General features: G+C 38.1%; 1 protein-coding gene across 3 annotated transcripts in view; it reads right to left on the minus strand.

Moving 5' to 3' along the window:
- LOC121878173 (nuclear pore complex protein Nup153-like) overlaps positions 1-25,417 on the minus strand; it is a 48,361-nt gene extending 22,944 nt beyond the window's left edge. The window contains exons 1-5 of one of the 3 annotated variants that reach the window (XM_042384211.1): positions 25,394-25,417; positions 12,304-12,514; positions 10,685-10,960; positions 5,873-6,109; positions 516-664 (exon numbers count right to left, since the gene is read on the minus strand). In XM_042384211.1, the coding sequence (XP_042240145.1) occupies positions 516-664; positions 5,873-6,109; positions 10,685-10,960; positions 12,304-12,514; positions 25,394-25,402 (882 nt within the window). In that variant the 5' untranslated portion in view covers positions 25,403-25,417. Of the gene's footprint in view, positions 1-515; positions 665-5,872; positions 6,110-10,684; positions 10,961-12,303; positions 12,515-18,837; positions 19,037-25,393 lie in introns of those variants that run through there. The other 2 variants (XM_042384212.1, XM_042384210.1) reach the window with 2 other exon arrangements.
- Between the last annotated feature and the right edge of the window lie 357 nt (positions 25,418-25,774).

The raw sequence follows: 25,774 nt of genomic DNA on the forward strand, positions 1-25,774 counted from the left end.
CAGACCAAAATATTTATATTTATACTGTATGTGACTGATCTCTACACAACCCAAGATTGTATTTAACCCTTTGGCTGTGACTTGCAACAAATTTACTCTGTACCGTTTGTGCAATTATCACAAACACAGAAAAGGAAGTTTTTAATAACAATATTTTCATCTAACACAAATATAGATATACATGCAGGCCAATGGGAAACAAAAGAATATATAATTTAACTAACTTGGTTGAGCTGTCTTTGTAGCAATTAAGACCATATGCACAATTTTCATAAGATACACATGCTAACTATAATGTGAAATGAAAGGTTAAGTCATTTATCTAGCTTATTTTAGCTGTGGTGAAGAGTTCCTGTACCACACGAAGTGGATGGTTCCAGAGCTGGAGATGAACATTCTTTCTCCAGTGTGGATGGGTGGGTGGGTGTGTGTGCAGAGGATCCTTAATATGCATCAGGAATATTTTCCAGAGAAAAGTGAATTTTTTTGTTGTTTTTTTTACTGTAAACACTTACCAGCATAGGAGTGCCATATATAGATGCATTAAAGCGTGGTCTCTTGCTTGTCATCCCAGATGGCTGTGGTTGTCCAAGCACAATATCTGAAGTCTCACTAAACAGGGACTTACTGCTAACACTGCCTTCAGCACGTACGCTGGTATGATCTGTAAGGAAACAGTTTATAAAAAACAAGGCCCCTTGACTGAAGTTAGATTAACTCTGTTACTTTGAAGGCAAATTATACAGAAGCTACAGTAATAGCTATCGTATATACAATTACAAGATATGATAAAGTAAATGTAATTTCCATTACAAAATTGAAATCCTACAAAAACTCCAAAATATAAACAGGATCTTAAGTAATGTTTTTAAAGTAAAGGAACATACACTGCCTATAATGCATATCTGTTTTACCTCATAAATTGGTGATATGACAAACAAAGATTGACTGAATTACCTTTTATTTATGAAATACCTAAAAAAATACAAGCAATATACAACTGCCATAAAATTTTCAGGCTATGCAATCTACTGTATTTACTAATTACAATTTGATCTTGAAAATACTTTCTGATCAAGTGAAGAATAATTCAAGTGTACAGTGTGTCAGCAAATTCTCAGAAAATCCTAAACCATGGCTTAATTCAAATACTGGCCAACCCTTTTTAAAAAAAAAACACACACACAAAAAAAGGTCTTATCCCAGGAAAGTGCACGGCCTCAAGGAGGTCGGCATAGGTCAATGGTACTCTTAGGTAAAAGATCTCTGTGGTCTTAATCGTCAGTCTCCCACACTTCCATTCATCTCTCATTTACCTAGTGAGGAGGCAGCTGAGATAATTAATAACCACTTTGCTACCATATGTCATACCCTACCCAGTCTTGACCTCACCCTCCTCCCGGCTTACTTACCTTCCCCTCCCCCCCTCCCAGTGTTCAACCATTTGAAATTGCCAACAAACTCCTGAAATTTATATCCAAATGCTCCACAACCCCAATTGACCTCCCAATCAAAATTTACAAGGAGTTCGCAGTCGAACTTGCCACCCCCCTCTGTTCTATTATTAATGCATCCCTCAGACAAAGCAAATGCCCTAATGAATGGAAAACTGCATTTGTCACCCCTATCCCCAAGGTCCCCACCCCACGGTCCCATAACAACCTCAGGCCAGTTGCCATTACCCCCATACCCAGTCTACTCTGTGAAGACTTTGTTTTTGAGTGGGCATTTGCTAGTATTTATCCGTCAATTGATCCACAGCAATTTGGCAATATGAGGACCTCCTCTACATCACACTGCTTAGTTAGTTTCCTGGATTTCCTGCACACAAACCAGCAGAAACGTAAGACATCACTGGCCGTTGCCCTTGTTGACTACAGGAAGGCTTTTGACCTTGTTGATCACTGCACTGTCATCAAAAAGGTCATTGCACTTGGGCTGCCCACCAACCTGGTCTCATGGCTCACTGATTTCCTGAGTGAGCGTCGTCAGGCAGTCAGGTACCAGGGTTCTGTCTCCACATTCCACCTACGGTGTTCCCCAGGGGACCACTGTGCTTCCTAATCCTGATCAACGACGCTCTATCAGACACTCCTCACAGGTTGAAGTACGTGGATGACTGCACTATGGGAGTTACAGTGGACAACACCTCACTGGACTACTCATCACTACAAGGCACCCTAGAGAGGCTACAGGCATGGACTACGGAGAACAAGGTCACCATCAACCACACCAAAACCGTAGTCATGCACATCAATACTGCCACCACTCCAGTGCAAGCTCCAGCAGTCACAGTGGGTGCCCATCCTCTACAGTTAGTGCAGTCTGCCAAACTCCTGGGTGTTATTAGACCACAAACTGGACTGGAAGGCCCATGTAAAAAACACAATCAAGGCAGCCTCGTACCGACTCTACATGCTACAACTACTCAGGTCACTTAGGGCACCCACGCCAGAGCTGAGGACTATCTACAACGTCTTTATTCTCCCCAAATTAACATATGCGTCACCAGCCTGGTCGTCTTCTCTCAACTCTACCCAACAACGTCAGCTAGAGAAGGTACAGAATGGGGCCTGCAGAATCATGCTCGGCGCAGACTACTCCGGCTACAACAATGCTCTCTCCACCCTGGAAATGCCATCCCTCAGTGACCTCCACCACCAAGCACTAGCAAGGTTTGGCAGTGGACTACTGCACCATCCTCGTCATCGCCGCCACCTGCCACCGCCAATCCCCCCACCCATCTCGCGCAGTCCGCCACAACAAAATTCAGTCCATAAGAGCCTGCACTGATAGATATAAGAATAGCACCATCCCATCTATTGTTAAAATAATTAGCAACTCCTGATTTATGTACTGTACAGCCCTGTAAATGTATTGAATGCATATCATTATGTCTAAATCACATGTAAGTTTGTATATTTTCAGCACAGGCTGCAACTCTATTAATAAACCGTTTATTATTATTATTATTATTACACACACACACCATTTGTTTACATAGGGCATCTAGGGGGGTGCCAAAGTACCAGATAATGCTTCACTAGACTAATTGGGGTAGACCCCAGTACTACAGAAAATGTGAGTGAGAAAAAGCAAATATGGGGGAGGGGTGGGGATTCTGGACATTACACTGCTAATGTGTACCGTTTTCAGAAAATAGTTGATATTTATTAATGTACTTCAACAAATGAGGTCTTTAAGAGCATCACAAGGTTAGTAAGACACTATTACATCAACAATAAAAAAAATATGAAATAGAACTGTGTTGAAAATCAGACTAAGACTAGTTGTCAACAACTGCTTTCACTGAAAAGATTATTTTCTACTGTAAAGTGTTATTTGTAAGTGATCAAAGAATTTGCCTTATAAATAAAGAGAAAACTGTATACTGTACAATAATATAAAAATAAGAAAAAATATGAGCACAAGGGTATATTGTGTATGGGAGATAAGAGTGATATGGGAGCAGCAGATGGGGGTAACAGAGGGGGGGTAGTATAGGTGCATAGCTCCCACCCCCAGGAACCCTTTAACATGTCTCTCTGCATTTTCAACATAAATTTAATATTAGTAAAAATATTATAAAATAATCATCCCCCCAAAGTACTGGTATCCCACACTCAACACCATGAGTCACTGTGTTATATTAAATTCCTGGTCCTTTGATTACAAAGTGCAAACAGCTGATCATCCAAGCTGCCTCACCAAGTGCTCTTAATCTCTCATGCTTACCACAACATCCTTATTACAGTAAATAGTACTGTAGTGTAATTATCAGCACTTAATAAATAATACTGAGCCAGTTGCCTGATTACCCAATTTCTCTTCACTTAATCTCATGTAATATGTGGCATATTAAATCAAAGAAAATTGCCCTAATTCTTAAATTTCATATGTAGAATGCTCAAATCATTTGGAAAAAAAATTATTTTGAAGACTTCCAGCTGACAGATCCTTTACAGCAGTATGCCTTTTCTTCTTATAACCACCAGATGCTGTAGCATCTATTTTACTTTCCTTATCTTTTTGCTAGTAGTACTGAAGGGTAAACGGGGTCCCGGGTTATGAACGAGTTCCGTTCCCGAGGACGTTCTTAAGACGGAACACATACCCTATGTGTACTATATCATAGCCTAAGAAAAGAAGAAATTCTATGACAAAATACAGTAAAGGAAAATAAAAACTATTGTTTAACACTTACACTGAAACCTTTGGCTGGCTAATCTTCCACCCACATCACTAACAATCTTTCCACTTCTTTGTTTTGATATTACAGTTGAATGCAATGGTATAGTTCCTTTTCCATGTTCAAGAATTTTCTGTTTGTCTTTCAAAATTATTCTGACCGTTGACCAACAGAAGCCTAACACTTTATCAATGACTGAGGGTCTTTCGCCTTTTTCAGAACGTTTAATTACACCAACTTTCACTTCCATTGTATTTGTTTTCCTTTTCTTGGATGCACTACTATCACTTACATCAGGTTTGCATTTGGGAGCCACGATGAGGACAGAAAAATAGAGATAACACGCAAAAAAATAAAACAACGGTTTGAACATTATCACACACGTTACCGAGGTGAGGGTAAGGTGTACTGACGCTCCCTCAAGGCGCATGGCTGGGAGATGCATTACTCCACACCTGCCACGCCGCCTCGCAAACTAGTTCTCGTACATTAATACAGTGATCCTTCGGTTAAAGAGCGCCTCGGTTAACGAGATTTCGGTTAACGATTTACCTTCCATAAGATTCTTAACTTCGGTTAACGAGCAATCCCTTGATTAACGAGTTTTTTACAAGCCGACCTCAACATGTTTTCGCTTGCATTTGGCGGTCCACCAGCTGTAGTATTAGTCCGCCAATACTACAGTAATCGGTTTTAAGGCTTAAATTCCTTACTATTTTAGTAAATATCAAGTTTATACTATTCAATAATTTTAAAAGTTCAATATTAAAATTTTTTAGGCATTTTAACAATTATTGAACATAATTGAAGGTAAAGAAACTAGTTTCTGGTGCGCCATTCAGCCTGTTAACACACAAGCAGGCTTTAGTCTCTCTCTCTTTTCAGTGGAGGTAACATATTGCTTGAGACTCTCTTCAACTAAATGCTTTTTTTCTGTTCCAAGCAAATTATTGGTCATTTTGAAATTTATTTTACATATTGACAATATATAATGCAGTGCAGTGTTGATTTGAAGAAAATAATCTTGAATTACACCAAGAGAACTAAAATTTTATGGGTGAAATAGCACCATGGGGTGACTTCTCTTCCACCCCAATGCCTTCTCTTCTCCTCCACCCCCATTCTAATTCCCATCATCATCATCATCATCCAGGAGCCTTCTACATACACACCTCAAAGTAAGTGTACTTTTCTACCTTTTTTGTTGAATTTAGGCAATTTTTGGTGAGTTGGAACCAATTACCCAAAAACCCATTGAAACAATGGTTTCGGTTAACGAGCAACTTGCTGGAATGGATTGTGCTCGTTAACCGAGGGACCACTGTACTACTACGAACCATTTGTGTCTATGTCGGATTCTTAAATAATTGACCGTATGGGACCTCGTTCGTATCGGTGGGTGTTCGTAATATGGGACCCCCTGCAATAAACTATGTATTTAGTCATGATACAATACAAAATACGTACCTTGTACTGTACAATATAAACACAGCTAGTTTTGACCACATCCCGCATGAAACTACCCACATGAAACAAACACAAAGGGAAGCGCAACAACCACAGAGCACCTGCAAGTCCGTGGTTGTGGAAAGATCCAAGGGTTCAATGTATTCATCATCAAACATCCATTAAATTCTGACTCTAAAACTACAAATTTTAAATTTTGTTATATCCTGTACTCACCTGGCTCCAAATCCCGGGGTCTTTTCCGAGTCTCTTCTAGGGATGGTAGGGCACCTGCTGGCTGTGCAACAGGTGCTGCTGGCACTGATTTTGCCAAGGAATCTCGTAATGTTTGAAGAGATTCATCATCGAGCTGCAGGATCTCACGCTGATAATCTCGCTCATCTGGTCGTGGAATTACAGAAGCATCAACACCTGTGTCTACTGATGATTCACTCATTTCACTACCATCATCCCCTAATTGGGAGAAATAGAAGAAAAGGGATTTGAAGTTTTTTTTCAATTAATATTTTTTTATAAAATTATGTAAAAAAATCACTCTGTAAATTGTTTACATTATTTTGCAGCAAACAAACGCAATGCAGAAGGATCTGGATGCAAATATTTAAAGACAATATTAAAAGCACTAATGACATTTCTAAATGCTAAAGCATTTTTTTTAAATATAGTAGTCCTTCAAATAACAGTTGTGAATTATGTGACAATCACAAATTCAGTTTGATTCCCCTCAATTAACAATACATCCTGCTTTATCATAGACATGTTAAAATGGCATCCAATTCAATTTCAAGGCCAATATTTCACTACTAAAAAAATATGTCGAATTTTGAAAAATATTATTACAGCATTAATTTAAGATCTCATGTAAATCCAACTACTGTATTAAATTACAGCAAGTAGTTTCTATAGAGGGTAGTGCCCCCTTAATTTGAAAATTTACAAATGCTTTCATAAAAATAAGTGAAAGGAGAAGCTTTGTTTTTTCAATTAAGGAAATTTTGATGTGTAATTGTGTTGAAAATTTTATTTTACAGATTTTTTTCTGGTTTCTAGGACAGTATCATGGTTGTAGCATTATCATGCACTTCTTTTAAATAAGTAAATTAAACCACTATAACCCAACCTACGCTACATTGCTACATGTACTCTGTAACTCACTCTCTCATTCCACTTGTGATTATCAGTATAATTCTGTCTCTCTCCCTGGTGTAGTTTAAAGGTCAATAACCTGTGTGCCCGGGTGGGCTATTCCCCGTAAAATAAAAGTGGGCACATTTCATTCTCGTATTACTCATGTCCTGTGTGAATGTGTAACAATCACACGTAATGACCCAATGGACAAGACAAAAATTTATTTTAAGCTACAATAAACTACTGTACAGTACTAATTTCTGAGTTTCAACCATAAAGGCTGAATGGAACATCTAGCACCTACACAATCTGACCAAGTAGACCAGTCTAATTATGCACAAATATACAAATAACAGGTACTCCTCGACTTACGACCACCCAAACATACGACTGCCGCAGTAGTATAAAATATTTTTCAAATTACATATTTTCTAGTACCGAAACGTTTCCGTCCCGTAGGACAGCATGGGCTGGGCCGCCTCGTGGTGTACAGCATCCACGTCGTAGCCCGCTCAGTTGGTGTTTGGCCGCCATCGGTGTTAGTGATTGCGCTGTGTACTGACAAAATTTTTGTTTCTAATTCCCTTTAAAATGACTCGCAAGCATAAAAGTGAGAATTCTGGTGGCGCTCAGAAGAAAGAGAGTCAATTACTTTTGAGATGAAAATGAAAATAATAATGCAATATGAAAATGGAAAAAAGGTAGCAACCATTTCACGCCACCTAGGCTTCTCTCACTCGATGATATCAACAATTTTAAAGGACAAGGAACGAATTAGTGAGGTAGTGAATGGATCAACACCTATAAAGGGAAAAATAATAACGAAAAAAAGACAAGGTCCTATTCATGAGATGGAAAAATTAATTGAGATGTGGATGGAAGATCAGCTGCAAAAGCGTGTACCCTTAAGCCTTCTAACCATACACGCTAAGGCAAGAAGCCTTTTCTAAAGCCTGAAAGAGCAGGCAGGAGATGAGTGCGACCAAAACTTCACAGCAAGTCATGGGTGGTTCCAAAGGTTTAAGAACCATTACAGTTTGCACAGTGTAAAGTTGAGTGGAGAGACAGCAAGTGCTGATGTGGCTGCTGCCAAGCTTTTAAGGAGGAGCTAGATCGTGTCATCGTGGAGGGAAATTATTTGCCTGAGCAAATATTTAATGTGGATGAAATTGGCATATTCTGGAAGCACATGCCAGAAAGGACATACAGTAGTACCCGATTTACGCATCAATTGAACCCACAGGGTACCGCGGAAAGTGAACAACAGAACATATGGGATTAATTCCAATAGAGACTGGCCCGACCCCCAAACTCCACTTTTTTCAACACAATACCTATGTTGTAGTAAAAATAACATCTAAATTTTATGATGGTATGCTCACACAATTAATATTTAAGAGAAATACAGTAGCCAGGTTAATGTCCATTCAAATAATGGACTCAAATCCCTCCCCTTCCCAGCTCACTAGCTCCTACCTCTCTGAGAAATGTTTGGGTGAAACCACTAGATTTAAACATTTAGTAATAAATAATACCTCAGACTAAAGTTAGGATAATATAATTGACATTTCTGGATTCCTTGCAGGTCAGGGAATATTTTGAAAGTAAACTTCATATATTTTGCACAAAAGATAAAATATTTGCTTTGTGTAAACCAAATTATTATATTAGATCTAAAATTTGTATGTCTAATGCAAAATCCATCATGTTTATATTCAAAATGATCATCATATTGTAAGAATTCCAGCAATGTAAATTATATTCTGGCCGGGTAATTTCTATGAATTTTATGAGCTAAAACAAATATCTTCAGTAAATAAACAAAGAAATATTCTTCAAGGACACTATCTGTCAATCAAAATACCCCACCTCCGCCCGCCCTCCCTTTCTAACACACCCCACCTTCCCTCCCTACCAGAGAAGCGATTGGGAGAAAATAGTATATTTACATTTTTAGTAATAAATAATAACCCAGACTAAAGTTAGGATAATATAATTGACATTTCTAGATTCCTTGCAGGTCAGGGAATATTTTGAATGTAAACTTCATATATTTTGCACAAACGATAAAATATTTGCTTTGTGTAAACCAAATTATTACATTAAATCTAAAATTTGTATGTCTAATGCAAAATCCATGATGTTTATTTTCAAAATGATCATCACATTGTAAGAATTCCAGCAATGTAAATTATATTCTGGCAGGGTAATTTGTATGAATTTTATGAGCTAAATAAAACAAACTAAAAAAAAAAATTATACTTCACCGCATATATGAATCTACCGTGGAAAGTGAACCGCGGAAGGAAAGACATCTTTCCGTGTAAAGCGGGTAATACTGTACATCCACAAAGAGGCGAAAACCATGCCGGGATTCAAGGCATTCAAAGACCGAATCACACTTCTGTTGGGGGGGATCGTAGCTGGTTTCAAGGTAAAACCCTTCATGATACATCATTCAGAGAACCCAAGGGCTTTTAAAAATGTCAGCAAGCACACACTGCCAGTGTTTTATCGCAGTAATAAGAAAGCATGGATGACCCTAGCACTGTTTGAGGATTGGTTCCTGAGTTTCATTCCAATAGCCAAGGAGTATTGTCTGCAACAAGGGGTTGCCTTCAAGATTTTATTAATTTTAGATAATGCTCCAGGACACCCACCACACCTGGACGACCTTCACCCTGGTGTTAAGGTAGTCTACCTTCCACCTAACACTAGCTCTATCATCCAACCCATGGATCAAGGTGCTATTGCTGCTTTTAAAGAGTATTATTTACATACGACCTTCGCTCAGGCTGTTGCTGCTACTGAAGGTAAAATAACGTTCAAGAGAGTTTTGGAAGGACTACAACATTTTGAAATGTATACTGAAAATAACTGCAGCATGGGATGAGGTTACAGGTCAGTGCATGAATGGAAGAAGGTCCTGAAAAGATATGTGAACAGTTTCAGAGGATTTAATGAAAATGAAACAATTTCTGAGATTACTAACAAAATAGTGGAGTTGGGTAAACAGCTGGAGTTAGAAATTGATAATGAAGATGTTAAGCAGTTAGTTGAAAGTGTAGCAGAAGACCTAAGTAACGAGGATCGTATTGAACTGGATGCACAGAAAATTGCAGAGGAAGAGAGACAAAATGTAGAAGAACCTGCAACCCCCCAAAAAGTTTTCAGTGACACAAATGGCAGAGGCATTTGCTACTACTAATAAGGGGGTGCAAATGTTTGAAGAAATGGATCAAAATGTTGAGCGTTTTGCAAAAGTTGACAGACTGATCCAAGATGTACTTGCTTGCTACAGGGAGGTTTACAAAGAAAATAAAAGGCAAACTGTGCAGTCTAAATTGGAAATATATTTAAGAAGTCCCCCACTGCTGTTGCCTAACACCCCACTACTGCTGCCTCTTCACTCCCCAAAGATGATCCAATACCTTCAACAAGCAAGTATGTTAGCCTGTCAGAAGAAAGCAAACTTGATAACCCACCCAACCCTGTCTCCTCCTCTGCTTCATCCAATCAATGTAGTCTCCATGTTTAATTAAAAAATTATTGAGACCCCTGTGTGCATTCAGCTGACTACATTAAAGGTAAGTGCACAGTAATACTTTATTCATTTTTCATTAGTGATTACTTTTACTGTACCGTATTTCATTTTAGATTTTCTAAGTATTATTTTCGCCTTTTTTCAACCTGGTCGTTGGTACGGAACCCCGTCGTAAGTCAAGGAGAGACTGTACTACATTCTAAATTTCTCCAATTTCTCATAAAAGAAGCAGACAAACAAACCAGATCAAGTCTAGTTCATTCAAATTACAGTTGAAGTAAGATTTAATTGGAATGTAGTATTGAAGATAATTTTACTTTTCTAAAATAGCCCTAAAAACCTTAATTAATAACTACCTGTTGGAGTTGAAGTTGTTAGAAGTGGTAAAGAACGGGGTTCCAACTGGCTCTTGGTACGTGCACTGAACATAGGGGCCGGTGTGGAAGAAATTATGGGAAGTCTTCGCCCAGATAAAGTTGGACTGGGAGTGTCCCCAATCAGCTGCAATGATCTGGAGGTTGTGGAGGAAATGCCCACTGACGCAGCCGTGGGTACACTCATTCTTACTCCACTACTCGTGCTAGCCCCCTCATTAATGCCAAGAGACTGCTGACTGTTAGCTTCCGTCTCACCTGTGTGTATAATTAAGAATAATTATAATTTTATACATAATTGGCTTGATATACAGTACAGTATAAACTTCAACTCCTAATGAAGTAAAAACTTGAAACATTAGTTTGGTACAGTATTGCTTATTGTAGCTGTGTACACGGTTCTTTCATTGTACTGTACTACTGAATAAGTCTGATGCACTGTAATGATAAATTTATATCCATATCCTGTATATTTTTTCTTGTACAGGTATCCCTGTTATATAAACCAAGGTTGCAGAAATTACCACCCATGAAAAAATTGTAAATTATGACCACCAAATTAGGGATACAAACACAACATACAGTAGTGAGTTAAAATTCGTGTTTTGTGTGTTTATTATCATATCATATATCATAAAATAATCAATGTATGTGTTTTAAAAATGTGCATTTTCATTCATGCATGTGTTTGTAATACTTTTGGAAAGTATCTCCAATTCTATAATGGAAGTCAATGGGAAATGGGGTTCACGTTACAGTCAACTTTTCCAAGATGCATCCCATCCATAACCTGGGGGATTACAGTACAATATACTTTACAGTTTACAACACAGGATTTTCATAAACAATGCTACATTAAGTGTCTATGTTGTTAACTACCAATATTCAATACAGGAAGCAGCCAGATGCCTGTGTCAGTATCTCACCATTGTTTTATTTCACAAAAATAACAAAAACTTTTGTAACTTCAGTGTTTTCATGATCCACAGCAATAACAAAATTTCATTATTGCAAAATTTTGTGTGTGTGTGGGGGGGGGGAGGGGGTGGAATTGGGATCTGCCTCTACTTAGAACATAAGCCACCTTCTGTTATCCTGCACACATAAACTGGTTCATCCTAAAACAACCTGACTTGGACAAGTCCCAGCCCTCTTACATCAATAAAATGTAGACTGAAGCACATACTTTTGACAAATACTAACCACCAATTAGTAAGATAGCCCAGAAACAGCAGGGTGGCACTAATCCTTTCCCGTGTATAATACCAGTACCCATGAAAACTGATACAAGAAATCATTAATTAGTTTGTGATATTCAATTCCATAATTTTTTATCCCTGCCACTCCCTAATAATGAGAACTTTTACAACTTATAAAGAAAAAAGATATTATTCGACAAGTATTTTTTTCAAATGCTTGACTACCTATGATCCTATGACTTTCATCCCTGAAAAATTCAGAGGGAAAAACTCATCGGCCCACTTTAGAGACGTGATTCTTCACAGTAGTGCTGTACTGTACTTACAATGAAGAGTGATCCAAGCAGTTCTCTTTACACTTTACATAAAAAACTTTACACACACAAAAAAAAATTTCCATACCTTCTTCAGGATAAATAGGTCTAAATGGGCGACGAGCAGTAACTGGCTGAGCAAATATAAAGGATTCCCCTGCAGGTGCCTCAGTGGATGTTTGCGAGGATCCAGCTTGCTGGTCACTACTTTCCTCCTCATCTTCACCACCCATCCACCCAGATAGCCAAGATGCTGAAAACAGACCAGTGACAGAATCTGTCACTCGCCGGATGATACCCTGCAAAACACAAAACAATTGTATGATAAGCATTTTTCCACGATAACTGAATACTGATTGCCAGAATTATAAATTATATAACATGAAAATTAATACAATTACATTAAATGGTTGTGAAAGTATGTACTGCAAAGATTAGAACATTTTTAAACCTCTAAACACAGACTAATTTGAAATTAGTCTGTGTTTAGACTCCTTAAGTTGAACATGGTTATAGACGCAGACCCCTAATAATGGACGAGGTATGTTCCTGAGTGTCTGCTAAGCAATTAATTCATTAGAAGGATGCATTCCTGAGCGCCAATTCTTACCTTATAAATGCTACAGGGTGGCTTCCTTGGGTTATAGTAATGGCTCTGCAGATGTTATGACTTTTTATAGATAAAACATAAATAACATTAAAGTATAAATTTAATTTCCACCCAACAGTAAATTCTGTTGTAGTAATTTTATAAGGTAAAAGAAAGCAAGCCAAGCAACTGACTTTTCTGGTCACCTTGGCTGCTTTACCAATAATCTCACTTTCCAGACATACGGTAGGTCAAAATTATTCACCATGCAGAAGCAAAATATCAGGAAAAAGGAATACAGTATACAGAGACAGCGGAGGATGCAAACAAATATCACTGAGGTCCTATTCGTTGCTTCTTTTACACACAAAATTTTTTTTCTTAATTCTACTACATTATTATATTTATTAAATGAATATCTTTTATATACGACCGTTTAAGTGAAAACATATTGGACGAGGCTCCATTATGAGGTCTGCCTACATAGGGTACTATGTCAAATCATTCAAACATGGGGAAAAACAAATCAAATTCAAGATTTCATAATCATTTTCAAATGTGTAAGGAGTGGGAGATGCAACTGAAGATTTCACATGTCAATTGTTGATAGCAATAGTGTCTGGAGATACAGTAGTAAAGGGTTTGAAGTTAAGGATTCTTTACCATAACATTTCAAAAGAAAAATAAAGACTTACCTGTATACATAGCACTAGTCATCTGTCATCTTTTCAATTTTTGAGCAACCATGGACATATTTATCCCTTTCACTACTAGACGAATCTTAATACTGTATCTTATTTAGATAATGTCAGACAAGGTGATTTTATTCAGCACAGAGATCCTTCATACTAAATGTTACATAATACTGTACTTCCTTGAGATAAATGTATAGTATATATCAGGTGCCTAAAAGAGAGCTCAGGTTCTCAACTGGCTCAGCCATGTTAATATTGTTATTATTATCCACTCTGAATCTGTTTTTTTCTGGTTAAATAAACTGTTTCAATTCAATTCAAGGGGTTAACAATCTATTCTCAATATACCCTTCACTACTGGATGCCACTTTTACTACCTTATTTGGCCAATGCCAGACAATTTTATTCAGCATAGACCCCTCATTCATGAGGGGTTAAAAAAAATCATACCCACAAATGCTAACTGCATACTGTACTTCCCTACTAAATTTATCAAAAAATATCTAAAATTAAGTCTACAAGTACTGTACAGTATTATAAAACTGAGAGGAAAGACCAATGAAACAAGGATTACATCCACCTTTCTTTGTTAAAGAAAATAAACCTGGTGCTGTATTTGAAAACAAGGTTGCTACCATTGACATTCCTAAGCCTCCTGGTATTCTGCCAACCTCTGTAGAAAGTGTGGTTTGGATTGTTGTTACTTTCAAGATAAGAAACATTGGCTTTGCGCAAAAAAAAAGAAGAGAAAAAGTCGCCAAAACAAGGAAATACCCTCACTGTGTCTTTAACATTTAATTCCCCATTCAATTGTCATCACTTTATCCTCCTTCATCTGTTAATGAAGCCCCCCCCCCCCCTATAAGAAGTTAGGTCAGGTTCTTCTGGTAGCTCTGGTTAGGAGGTTTCATCAGATTTTCTGCGTGTTTCTATCCCACAATTTCCCTCAACTTCAAAGCCTTGTCCAATTTGTAAGATCAATCTTGTTGGCAGTGGGGGAGGGGGTCTTCTGGTATCCTATCTCCGTAACAGCTCATTTCTGATGGAATCAAAGGTCAGATTTGCCTACACCACCACAAAAAGCAAGGGATATTTGCCCAGTCTTGGAGCTTTACTTTCTTCTGGTATTTGTTCTGATTAATCAATGCTGCTGATGTCATTCCAATACAGTATTTCCGGCAGATATGATATGGCTATTTTGCCCAACTGAGTTTTGGCCATTAGTCTGGCACAACCTTTCACCAAATGATTCCTAACATATCCCTAACATTCTTTGGTAATCTATTGGTCATAAACCGAGACTACTCAAAAAATTTTCACTAGCACATTTGACTTCAACAGATTTAAAAGCATCACCTACTCGCAAAATGATTGCACCCACAGCTGCCATGTTTGCAAGTGTAAAACATTTAGAATGAATGCTGGCCAGATAATGGAAGAAAGTAAAGGAAAAATAACAGAGTACAGTACAGGGAATTATTTTAGGCTGAAGGTATTTGCACCCGATAGTGCAAATATGAAATTGTTATTTGCACCCGAACCTTGTCATCACGAGCATCAAGCGCAGATAGTGATACTTATCTGCACCCAACGTGTGTTATAGCAAAATTCAGGTGCAAATTACTGTACCTATTTACACCCGCTATTACCAAATCATATCCAATGAAATGCAAACAAAATAATGTGTAACTATTTTCAAATTAGAGTAAAGAAGACCAACGAAGTTATTTGTGCTGATTTTCTGTATTCGTCATTAATGTTTACAATGGAATTGGGGAAATTAAACTCGTCTTCATACTTTATCTACTTTATTATCATAAATTTTGATATCTGGTACACAATCAAATCAAACTCCCTAGCCGAGGGGCGGACCCCCAACATATTAAGCAGAAAGAACTTACTTTGATAACTGGTACCTAGCCAAAGAAACCTACTCAATCTTACCGATTGGTTTATTTCAGAGATAATGAACTGTTATCAGCACCCAAGTTTTTTCACTGCAAAAGTCTTGTAATATTTGATGGGTGTTCATAATTTTTAGTTTTTCGCCCATGCCCTCTTTTGAGATGAGAAATTTTTATTTTTTTTTACTGTGTTTTAGTCAAATGACCTTATTTCTTGTGCAAATGAGCCATTTTTCCCTAGAAAATCGACTAACCTTACCTAAACCCATGCCATATTAAACAGAAACTATTTTTTTATATCTGGCACTAATGAGAGGAATTTTATTAAGTGTCATGGTGTAATTTCAATTTTTTTTGGTGGATGTGAGAGTACGCACACACCGAGCCAGTCAGTTGTAAACAAACAGGGTAGCCTACAACGGCAGATACCTAATGCTTGACGATAAATACGTATATTAAAAACTAAGCATGTGTACAAGAAATGTTACTCCTAAATATTGATTCATAATTAAAAAATAACACATTTAGGGTAGTCAGAAACACTAGTAGAGGAATGGGTGAAAGACAAATATTAACCATAGGGTTGAAATCTTGGGTATTTGTTGACTTTAGTCCTATAATTCTTTATGATAAATCTGGCAACATATGTGAAATCTACAGAAAATTCTAAGAAAATTTTCTTCTATGATATTTCCATTGCAAATGCATAATAAAGAAGATATGGATTGGTTAGCTTAGGTTTGGATGCATTTTAAGTAATTAAAAATGTTTTTCTATGCGTTTTGAATGAATTTGACCTTCAAAACTGGCGCAAATCACTCGTTTTTTAGTTCCCCCGACCCAAAAACCCCAGTTCCCACAGGGGTTCCCTGTTGTTGTTGGGGGTAGGAGGGGGGGGGGGGGTCATAACTAAAAAAATATTTGATTTGTGACAGTTTTGAAGATTAAATTCATTCAAAACACAGCAAAATACATAGGAAAAACAAATTTGAGTCGCTAGAAAATTATAGGACTAAAACTAACATTTACCAAATTTTGCTATTATTTACACTATCAGATGCAAATACCCACTTCGATTATATAGTACAAACTTTTCAGTTTTGTCACCATATTCATCTTAATTAACAAGTAGGCAGAGTACGGTATATTTTGTTGTGACTGGCCAAGTTCCAAGTACAGTCACTCCTCGACTTACGACATTCGACTTACGACGGCCATGGTCATATAAAGTATTTTTCATATTACATATTTTTGAGTCCCGACATTAGTGATCGCGCTGTGTACTGACAAAATTTTCGTTTGTAATTCCCTTTAAAATGGCTGGCAAGCGTAAAAACGAGAGTTCTCGTGGTGCTGAGAAGAAAACGAGACACCCATTTTTAGAATTTTTATGTATTATTTTCGCCTTACGACCTGGTTGTCGGGACGGAACCCTGTCGTAAGTCGAGGAGAGACTGTACTAACACTATTTTACCATGAGTGCACCCTGATTGGCTAATCGTCCATTACCGGCGGACAAAGCGAGAACGATATGTGACCGTGACTGGCGGCATTTGGCATTTACTTTGCCATGAGGCGATCGTTGTTGAGCTATAAACAAAGCTAACCAGAAATAGTTCGATTTTGTTCATTTTTTCAACATATGTTCTTAACATTATAAATGAGGCAGCATTTACTAAAACCTAATAGAATCTGACTTAACCAACCAATGAAACCTATCTAACCTTACCTAACTTCCTAGCTGGGGGGAGGGGGGGGAGGTAGGACCCCGTCATATTAAAAACAGTACTTAGCCAGTCAGGGATCATATTAAACACAGTACTTAGCCAATCAGAGTGCACTCACGGTAAAATAGTATGATAATTGTGCAGTTTACAGCAATCACAGAATTCACTACACTCAATCGATGGAACTATCGCAAATTGATAATAAGGAAGTTATTGAATTTTAAAAAGAATAAAATTAGAGCACCTGCTGTCCCTATGCTGTTGCTCCAATTGTGTGCGTTCGCTTACCTCCCGCGCATGTGCCAGGGGGCGACAGCCAATCAAATCAGTGGTGGCCGCAGCCAATCAAATCTTGGGCAGGGGCGGCAGCCAATCAAATCCAATAAAATATCTCGACCTTTAATTCAACCAATTAGCATTCAATATTCGGCGTGGGTGCTAAGATGCGGGACATTTTTAATCAGTTGCAACATGGAGCCATAACGTGCTGGGTGCGATTTCGATTATTGGAAGTTTATTGTATTATTTCATTCTAAACATAAGGAAACTTTAGAGAACAGAGAAACCCACGACGTATTCTGGTCCCTGACTCAGAGTAAGGTAAGAGATACTCTAACAGCTACTTATATTCTCGTGGAGGCTGACCATGCGACTCTAGAGTTATTACATAGCGCTTGGGGGTCCAGGGGCGAAGCCCCCCGCTAGGTTGTTAGGTAAGGTTTAGTTTGGTTATATGGTATAAGTTGGCAAGCTCAGAATACCGGGAATTCAAAATATGCAATCGATAGAACTACTGTATTATGACAGGGGGGAGGGCGAAATCACAAACGAGTGATTTCTGACAAAAACAAAGGTCAGATTTAAACTAATCACATCAAAACCCATTAAAAAACCACTTGTTTTTCTTCAAATTCCATGGTTGCTGTATATGTACATTTACCAATAGCATTAGTAGGAACTTTGACGGTCATGGCAAAATATCCACTATGTAATAAGTAATGAACATTTTTTCATATGAAAATTTTATAAATATAAAAATCAGGTAAGCAAACGAGTAGGAAGTGGTGCATCCCATGCTCTAATTCAAATCTATTAAATAAAAAATTCAATGCTTTTATCATACACAGGTATATAAAAATTTATTTTTGTAGGTGACTGCCAAACTTAATCAAGAAGCTTGTAAGCTAATTCCTGCTGAGGGATGTGAAATCACCTCCGTTCCCCTGTAACTAAAATCTAGCTTCAGTATTACAAGCCATTCAACATTATGAGAATGTAAATCCATGAAGTTGCTCTTCAATGATGGTTATAAACCTAAACATGACTGGTCATTCAGTCTTCCTGACCCTCACTTTTCAGTGTTTATTCAACTTACGTCTTGAACTTTTTAAATGCATCATATCATATATATCATAAACTCTGAAACTGTGGGGTTGAGTTTATTTATACACTGCCAGATCACCCGTGTTGCAGGAAAACATGAAACTTGCTGCCAGAATCATGATCTTCTGGCAAGTGGCGCGACTCTCAACACTATGCCTCTATTGCCTTATATCTACTTGTTTAGCACTAACTCTACCTACAGGGACAGTCTCCACAACACCACCGCTACATCACGTGTGTCTGGTTGTGTATACATGCATCCTTATAGTATTTTCGGCAACAGTTAGTGGTATGCCACTGAAGTAATCACAAACAAATCCTCACCTTGGGCCGATCATACGGCTTTGTCGTTCTACTTTTCCGTTCCCTATACTTTCCAGGCCCATCGGAGGCCATCTTGAAGTATGATGACGGCAAAATCCACTAAAATCCCATAAATTCCAAAATAATCGTAAGCTCACAGCAACTTCTTAAGAATCCTAGAGAAACATGGCGGCGAGCGCGCTGGTCTGTGATTGGTGGATCCCTCACCACCCATAATGCTCTACTACCAAACACATGAACAGCGTCACGCACCTTCCATTACTTTGAATACCACTTACAAACGTCACTCACTTCACTAATCTATATTTTCATTCAGAATATGTGGTAAATCAAATTAACAATTACAGTTCAACTTAAAAATTTCATATTATTGAAATAACGCTGAAATAAAAGGGAGATAATTCATTTATCATACTTGAGGCATGAGGTGTGTGAGCGTAGACCACGTGACACTACCACACGCTCGCTTTTTGACGCAGACCAAAGTAAATGAAGAATTGATATAAATATATATATATATCCACGCTATTTTCTAGATTCGCATTCTTGAAATGTATCTCACTTAAAAACTTATTTCATAATGATATCGCCAATATGCTAACCGCAAAAGTCTGATATCTCAAAAGTTTATTAATATTACATTAGGAAAGAGGGCATTTACATCTTTATTTTTAAGCAGATATTTTGAAGAGCTATCTTCATCATCAGTGCTGCAAAGAATTAAAGAACCGTATATTTTATTATACTTGATTGCACTGATATGGTTGTTTACTTTGTAGCACTGATCATAAAGATAGTGTCATTCGAAATATCTGATTAAAAAGAAAGATAGTACAGTATGTCAACGCATTGGTGATAATAATACAGCATATACTGTACTGTTGTACACACACACACTATATATATATATATATATATATATATATATATATATATATATATATATATATATATATATATATATATATATATCTGTCCTCCGTAAACTTCCTGACCTCTCGTACGTCTATGGGAAAGGGTCGCGGAAAAGGGACGTGAATGCTCCCTGTATCATCATTGGGTATGACTTTGCTTGGGAGATTGGTATCCCCGCATCCCCTGAGCAACGCTCTTGTGCATTATGCAGAAGACCCGACAGCAGCACCCTTATCCACTACCTCCTAAGATGTCCCCACACACAACGCTTCCGTGACGCCTGCTGGACCACCACTCCACGACCCCCTGACGGAGGCCCGATGATCCTCCCCATACTGGCCAGATATTATGTAAATAACATTGATTAAGTGTTAAAGGAATATCCTTCCTTCCTTAGGCTTTAGTAAGCCCCTTAATAATATTTATACAGTATATACTTGTCACACTTGCCAGATGCTTCTGGTGTCATTGTACAGGGTACCTAGTGACAGCACTAGGATCCCGCAATAGGAAGCATCATGTGTGTGTTCTAATGGTAGACCTTGCTGCCATAAAGCATCATAATAATTGTGACCAAGTCTCAGGTTGCTGACCTGACTTTCTGCCTCATTTACACACAATGGCAGGGTGTCAATTGTTTCTTTTACTATTAACAACACAACATACATACTGTCGTTTCTCACTTTGATATTTTTTTCTTTGTGGTTCTTTATTATTATTATTATTATTATTATTATTATTATTATTATTATTATTATTATTACATGTTCGTCCCCCAGGCCCCGATGTGGGTCAGAGACCTGTGCCTGGGTGGACTAATCCCCATTAAACAAAAAAAAAGTAACACAAAAAAGAATAACATCACAGCGGTAACGAGTCCTGCTCAGCCCGGACATACGTGAGAAGGGTATTTATCCAGTGTGACCCTACCAAACATCACAGATTTCACAGATTTCGATTTCTTCATGTATTAACACTGGATGAAACAAACACCTGAACGGCTAATACGCTGATAAGTGGTTGAAAAAAAATAGTGTAACACAAAAACTAAGAATACACCAGAAGTGGGTTTATATTATCCCAGTAAGGCGAGGGATTAGGGAGACTTACAGCTCTTCAAGAAAAACACGACAGGGATGGAAGACGTTAATCCACCTCACTTCCTTAAGCATGAGTGAGAGAGCATTGGTGAGGAAGAGGGTGTGGAGGAGAAGCATGGGTGATGGAGAAGGTGTGGAGGAGGAACATGGGTGATGGAGAGGGTGTGGAGGAAAAGCATAGATGAGGGAGAGGGTGTGGAGGAGAAGCATGGGTGAGGGAGAGGGTGTGAAGGAGAAAAATGGGTGAAGGAGAAGCATGGGTGAGGGAGACGGGGAGTAGAGAAGGGTTTTTGATTGGTTGACTGAAATAGTTTAATTTAATATTTAACCAGAAAATACAGATACAAAGTAAATAACAACAAAAATATTTACCTGGCTGAGCCTATAGTGAGAGCCTGGAGGCACCTCCCCCTAATCCGTTCGGTACGCCTACGGTATGTATTTATCTCAAGGAAATTCTTATATCATATTAATATCGTAATACATAATTGCATACTAGATTAGTACCACATTATCACACTTTGTTATTTGTTTTTGTTTTTTTGTATAGGGAGCTGATAAGTGAGACAATACAACATGGCTTACGTCGAGTGAAAAAAGATATATATGAAAACCTCAGTCAAGATTATCATGTTAAGAGGGAGAGTGGGTGATGGGCAGTGTGAGAGGGAAGAGGGTAAGTGAAGGACAGAGTGAGAGGTAGGCGAATGGGTGAGGGACAGTGTGAGAGGGAAGAGGGTAAGTGAAGGACAGAATGAGAGGGAGGCGAGTGGGTGATGGGCAGTGTGAGAGGGAAAAGGGTAAGTGAAGGACAGAGTGAGAGGGAGGCGAGTGGGTGAGGGACAGTGTGAGGGGGAAGAGGGTAAGTGAAGGACAAAGTGGGATGGAGGAGAGTGGGTGAGGGACAGTGTGAGAAGGAGGAGGGTGTTGAATTGAATTGAAACAGTTTATTTAACCAGAAAAACACAGATACAGAGTGGATAATAATAACAATATTAACATGGCTGAGCCAGTTGAGAGTCTGAGCTCTCTTTTAGGCACCTGATATATTCTATAAATTTATCTCAAGGAAGTATTATGTCACTTTTAGTAACATCTGGAATTGTACAATAGCATGGTGGTAATAAGTACATCTCATAATGTTACCACGGTTATCACTTCAATATTTATTTATTTGATTTATTTATTATTTTTTAATTTATATTATAAGTATATACATAAATTACAGTGGAATTGAAAAACATAAGTATAATGGGGGGAGCAATACAACATGGGTTGTACAGTAATAATGTTGAACAAGAGGACAGAGTTGTCAGGATTATGTCTAGTTGGCAATTATGTTTATTGCAATGGTAATTTCTTATCTATTTACATAATAATTTCCGATAAAAAGGTTTTGATGGCACAATAAAAGCAGGTACTGTAAATCTAGTAGGTATTACAAGAAATATAAATACTTAGACAATAGATATCTTTTAAGAGATGATTTAAAGGAAGGGAGCCTAGTCTTTGCTCTGATGGATGGGGGTAAGTTGTTCCACACCTTCACACCGTGATATTTTATGGAGGTCTGGGACTGAGAGGAGTGCATGACGGGTGGTATTGGTAGTTCTGGGTGCCTTAAGTTGTATCTCTGATTATTCCGGAACTGGAAATAATTATTGTCAAGCAATTGATTGATAGATTTGTAAACAAAGAGGGCACAGCAGTACAGTAGGTGTTAATATGAGAATTTTAACATTTTCAATTTAGCAAATTTTTCGTTTGTGAGATCTTTTTTTTTCAAGTAGGTCATTGTCCGTACAACTCTCTTTTGTGCAGTAACCAGAGATTGTGTTTTTAAAGAGTCAGAGGTCCCCTATAGTGTGTGACAGTGTATCAGGTGTTGGTAAACAAGATCATGATAGATATTTTTCATTGCTGTGAGAGTGAGTGACTGTCGAGTGTGATACGTGATACCGCACTGTTCACTGACTTTACTGTGAATGGCCTGTATGTGGTTTCTCCAGTTAAGTTTCTCATCAACAACAACAACAACAACTGTTGTTGGTGTGGGTGTGGTATGGCATCACACTCAGCAGGGGAGCATCAGCTTCTTCGTACCTTACATTACTGGTGTGGTTTCCCTCCATACACTATACTCACCGTCTTCCTCCATCTTCTTCTGTCCACCTATTTCTTGCTCCTCTTTCTTTCCCATCTATCTCTGGCTCCATTCCTCCTCCTTCTTCTTCCCCTCCCTCCCTCTCTATCTTAGAAACCTGTCCCCCAACTCTACCTTCTAATTAAATGAAGATCGTTGTACACAGTCACCTAATACCCCACAAGCTTAGTTAATCCCAGCTATGTTAACAATGCTGTGTTTTAGGTGAGTGAGTAACCTACATATTTTAACGCTAATTAGGAGAACGTTATGGTGTCAGACAAGGTGATATATTTTCCTCTTAGTTTATTTAATATAATTAGGTACACTAGACGATAGCATAAGGCCCCTGTAGATCCAGTTCTTCATATTCTAATTGATTGGCTCGATGTTAGTACATGAAGAAACCAACGTTTGAGGTTCGGTATTGGCAAACATCCTAACCGCATCCGATCTGAACCGCACCGAATGGCAGTGATGAGTGGCTAAAGTGAACCGCTGTTTAACTAACTACCCTTTAATATTTTTTTGGATAAATAAGTGTAGGGCAAGATGATATTTTGATGGAAATATAGTAAGCCTATCAAGTATGCTGATGACCTGATGGTGTTTGCACTATCGATGACAGGCTTCAGTATGATTCATTAGGGAGTGTGAGCAGTTTGGAAATAATCATGATTTAAAAGAACAGTGCAAGTGTGACTTAAATCGTTTGGACTCAGTGGAATACGTTTACCAGTATCCTACAAGCAACTGTCCGTAAAAGGATACATACTCCTCGGTAAATTTCCTCAGTACAGCTGAGACTGGGAGGTGAAATTGATATTCTTCTCATTTATCGTAATATATTCATTCTGTTTCACTGTGTAATAAATATAAAAATACAAGTTTATTATATGCTTTGTTACATGTATACAATGTTCTCCGTCTATGTGATAAACCTGGTGTAGTTTTAAACAGAATATTCTGGAAATTTATCTTGTCGCTAGCTTACAGTATATAGTTTTCAAAAAATAATCCACAAGACTGGTGCAGTATGTAGTACATCAATTTTATACAAGATCATTAAAAAAAAGGTGCAAATCATTGGTACTATTAACCTTAATATAAAGTAAATATGGATCAATGTATAATTAAACTTACGTGTGTGAGTGTATTGTCCGATAATTATGGGATAAAGTCTATCCCTCATGTATATTTACTTTTCATCTATCTCTAGTCAAGCTTTATAGAATGAGCGCTTGAATGACCGGTTCACAACCTGTAGTTCTTGTTATTTTATGTGTGCACAACAAAGAGCTGTCCGTCTGTAGTTCCTCCTCTGCGCATCAGTCCCCAGCAGTGGATCATGCCATATGTTAGCATCTTACACCAGAATATCAACCAGAATCCAGATTCTCTGATAACTGTGCGTTATTTTTTTCTCCTAACTTAATGAGAAGCGGCACCTATATTTATGACAGTCCTTGGGCAGTTTCGACACCATTCTGGCAGCCATCTTAGAGTTGTAATTTAGAATGAAGCTCTAGCTTACGAATCTGTTATAATAAGGAACCAAGGTCGTAGCTGTGCTACCAGATTGTTTTTTGTATGCTTGTCTGTAGTGTTGGCACAGTGACCGAGACCTTGACTACCTGGTGGACACCTACCAATACTCCAGACTAAGCCGCCGCACACCTCCAACTCAAAACCATGAACTTAATTACAGTGTAACAGTCTTGTACAAAGCTGTGTTTTTGCGTGCACCTGACGTTTTACCTTTACTCACTTGCATTAACCAGATAATTAACTGGACAAACGATAGTGCTTAGAGGCTAAGAAATCAGTCATACTAAATTTGAACACCTGAACTAACCCTTAAACATGCAAAGGAGTTCTCGTGAGTTTGAGATTTTTCGTACTTGTTTAAGTTCACAGTTGACATGACAGTAATCCTGAGGTCAGAGATACACTATAAACGTTCTTTACACACCTACGATCATTGGCTTCAAAAACAATATCAAGCCACATTGAATACGCTTTCCGATTTTCTCTCTGTAGACATAATTATTTTCTCAGGCAAACTTACCCGACGTGTTGTGTGTCCCTGAATTTTAATGTTAGCACAGTGGTCGTAACCCCTGAGGTCTCGTGCATGAAGGCTAACATTTTAGGGACTAAGAGTGCAGATTTTTACTAGACATATCACAATGTATTTACAAAGGATTCAATGTGTAGCTTATACAGTGCAATACTCTTTGTGCGTGTGTTTTATTTTACACGGCGTTAATGAGTGATAACTTCCTGCTGGCTACTATTTGGATTTTCAGAATACCATATTAGGATACTACACTATACTCTTACCAAGGCTGTGACCATATTATACTGCGCACGCATGTGTGCGCATAACAATACTGACCTTCGACATTTATGTTAGCAGAAGCTTGGAGACAGAAGATACAGGTCTTCTCCAATGCACGCCAACACCTCATCTAGCGATACATACGTATATTAGGCGTTCTTACGTGTACCTAAATTTTGAACTTTGCTGGGTGACCTTGACCTCAGAGAAAAGAATGCGTGCAACTATCCCGAGGCTGCAACTCAGACTGAGGGTCACCTTCCCAGAAGCTAATGTTTGGCACGCAATCATCAGACAACACAAGTTCGGCAGCTTATACCAAAACACCTTAATCCGTCACTCAGATATTAGAAAATAGAAACAATGCGCTGTAATAGTGCCACGTAACAGGAAGAACTTCATTTATGTGACTTTTGAATCAGCAGGCATCGTCACTTC

Source organism: Homarus americanus, unplaced genomic scaffold, assembly GCF_018991925.1.
Source record: "Homarus americanus isolate GMGI-L3 unplaced genomic scaffold, GMGI_Hamer_2.0 scaffold45562, whole genome shotgun sequence".
Classification (NCBI taxonomy): Eukaryota; Metazoa; Arthropoda; class Malacostraca; order Decapoda; family Nephropidae; genus Homarus; species Homarus americanus.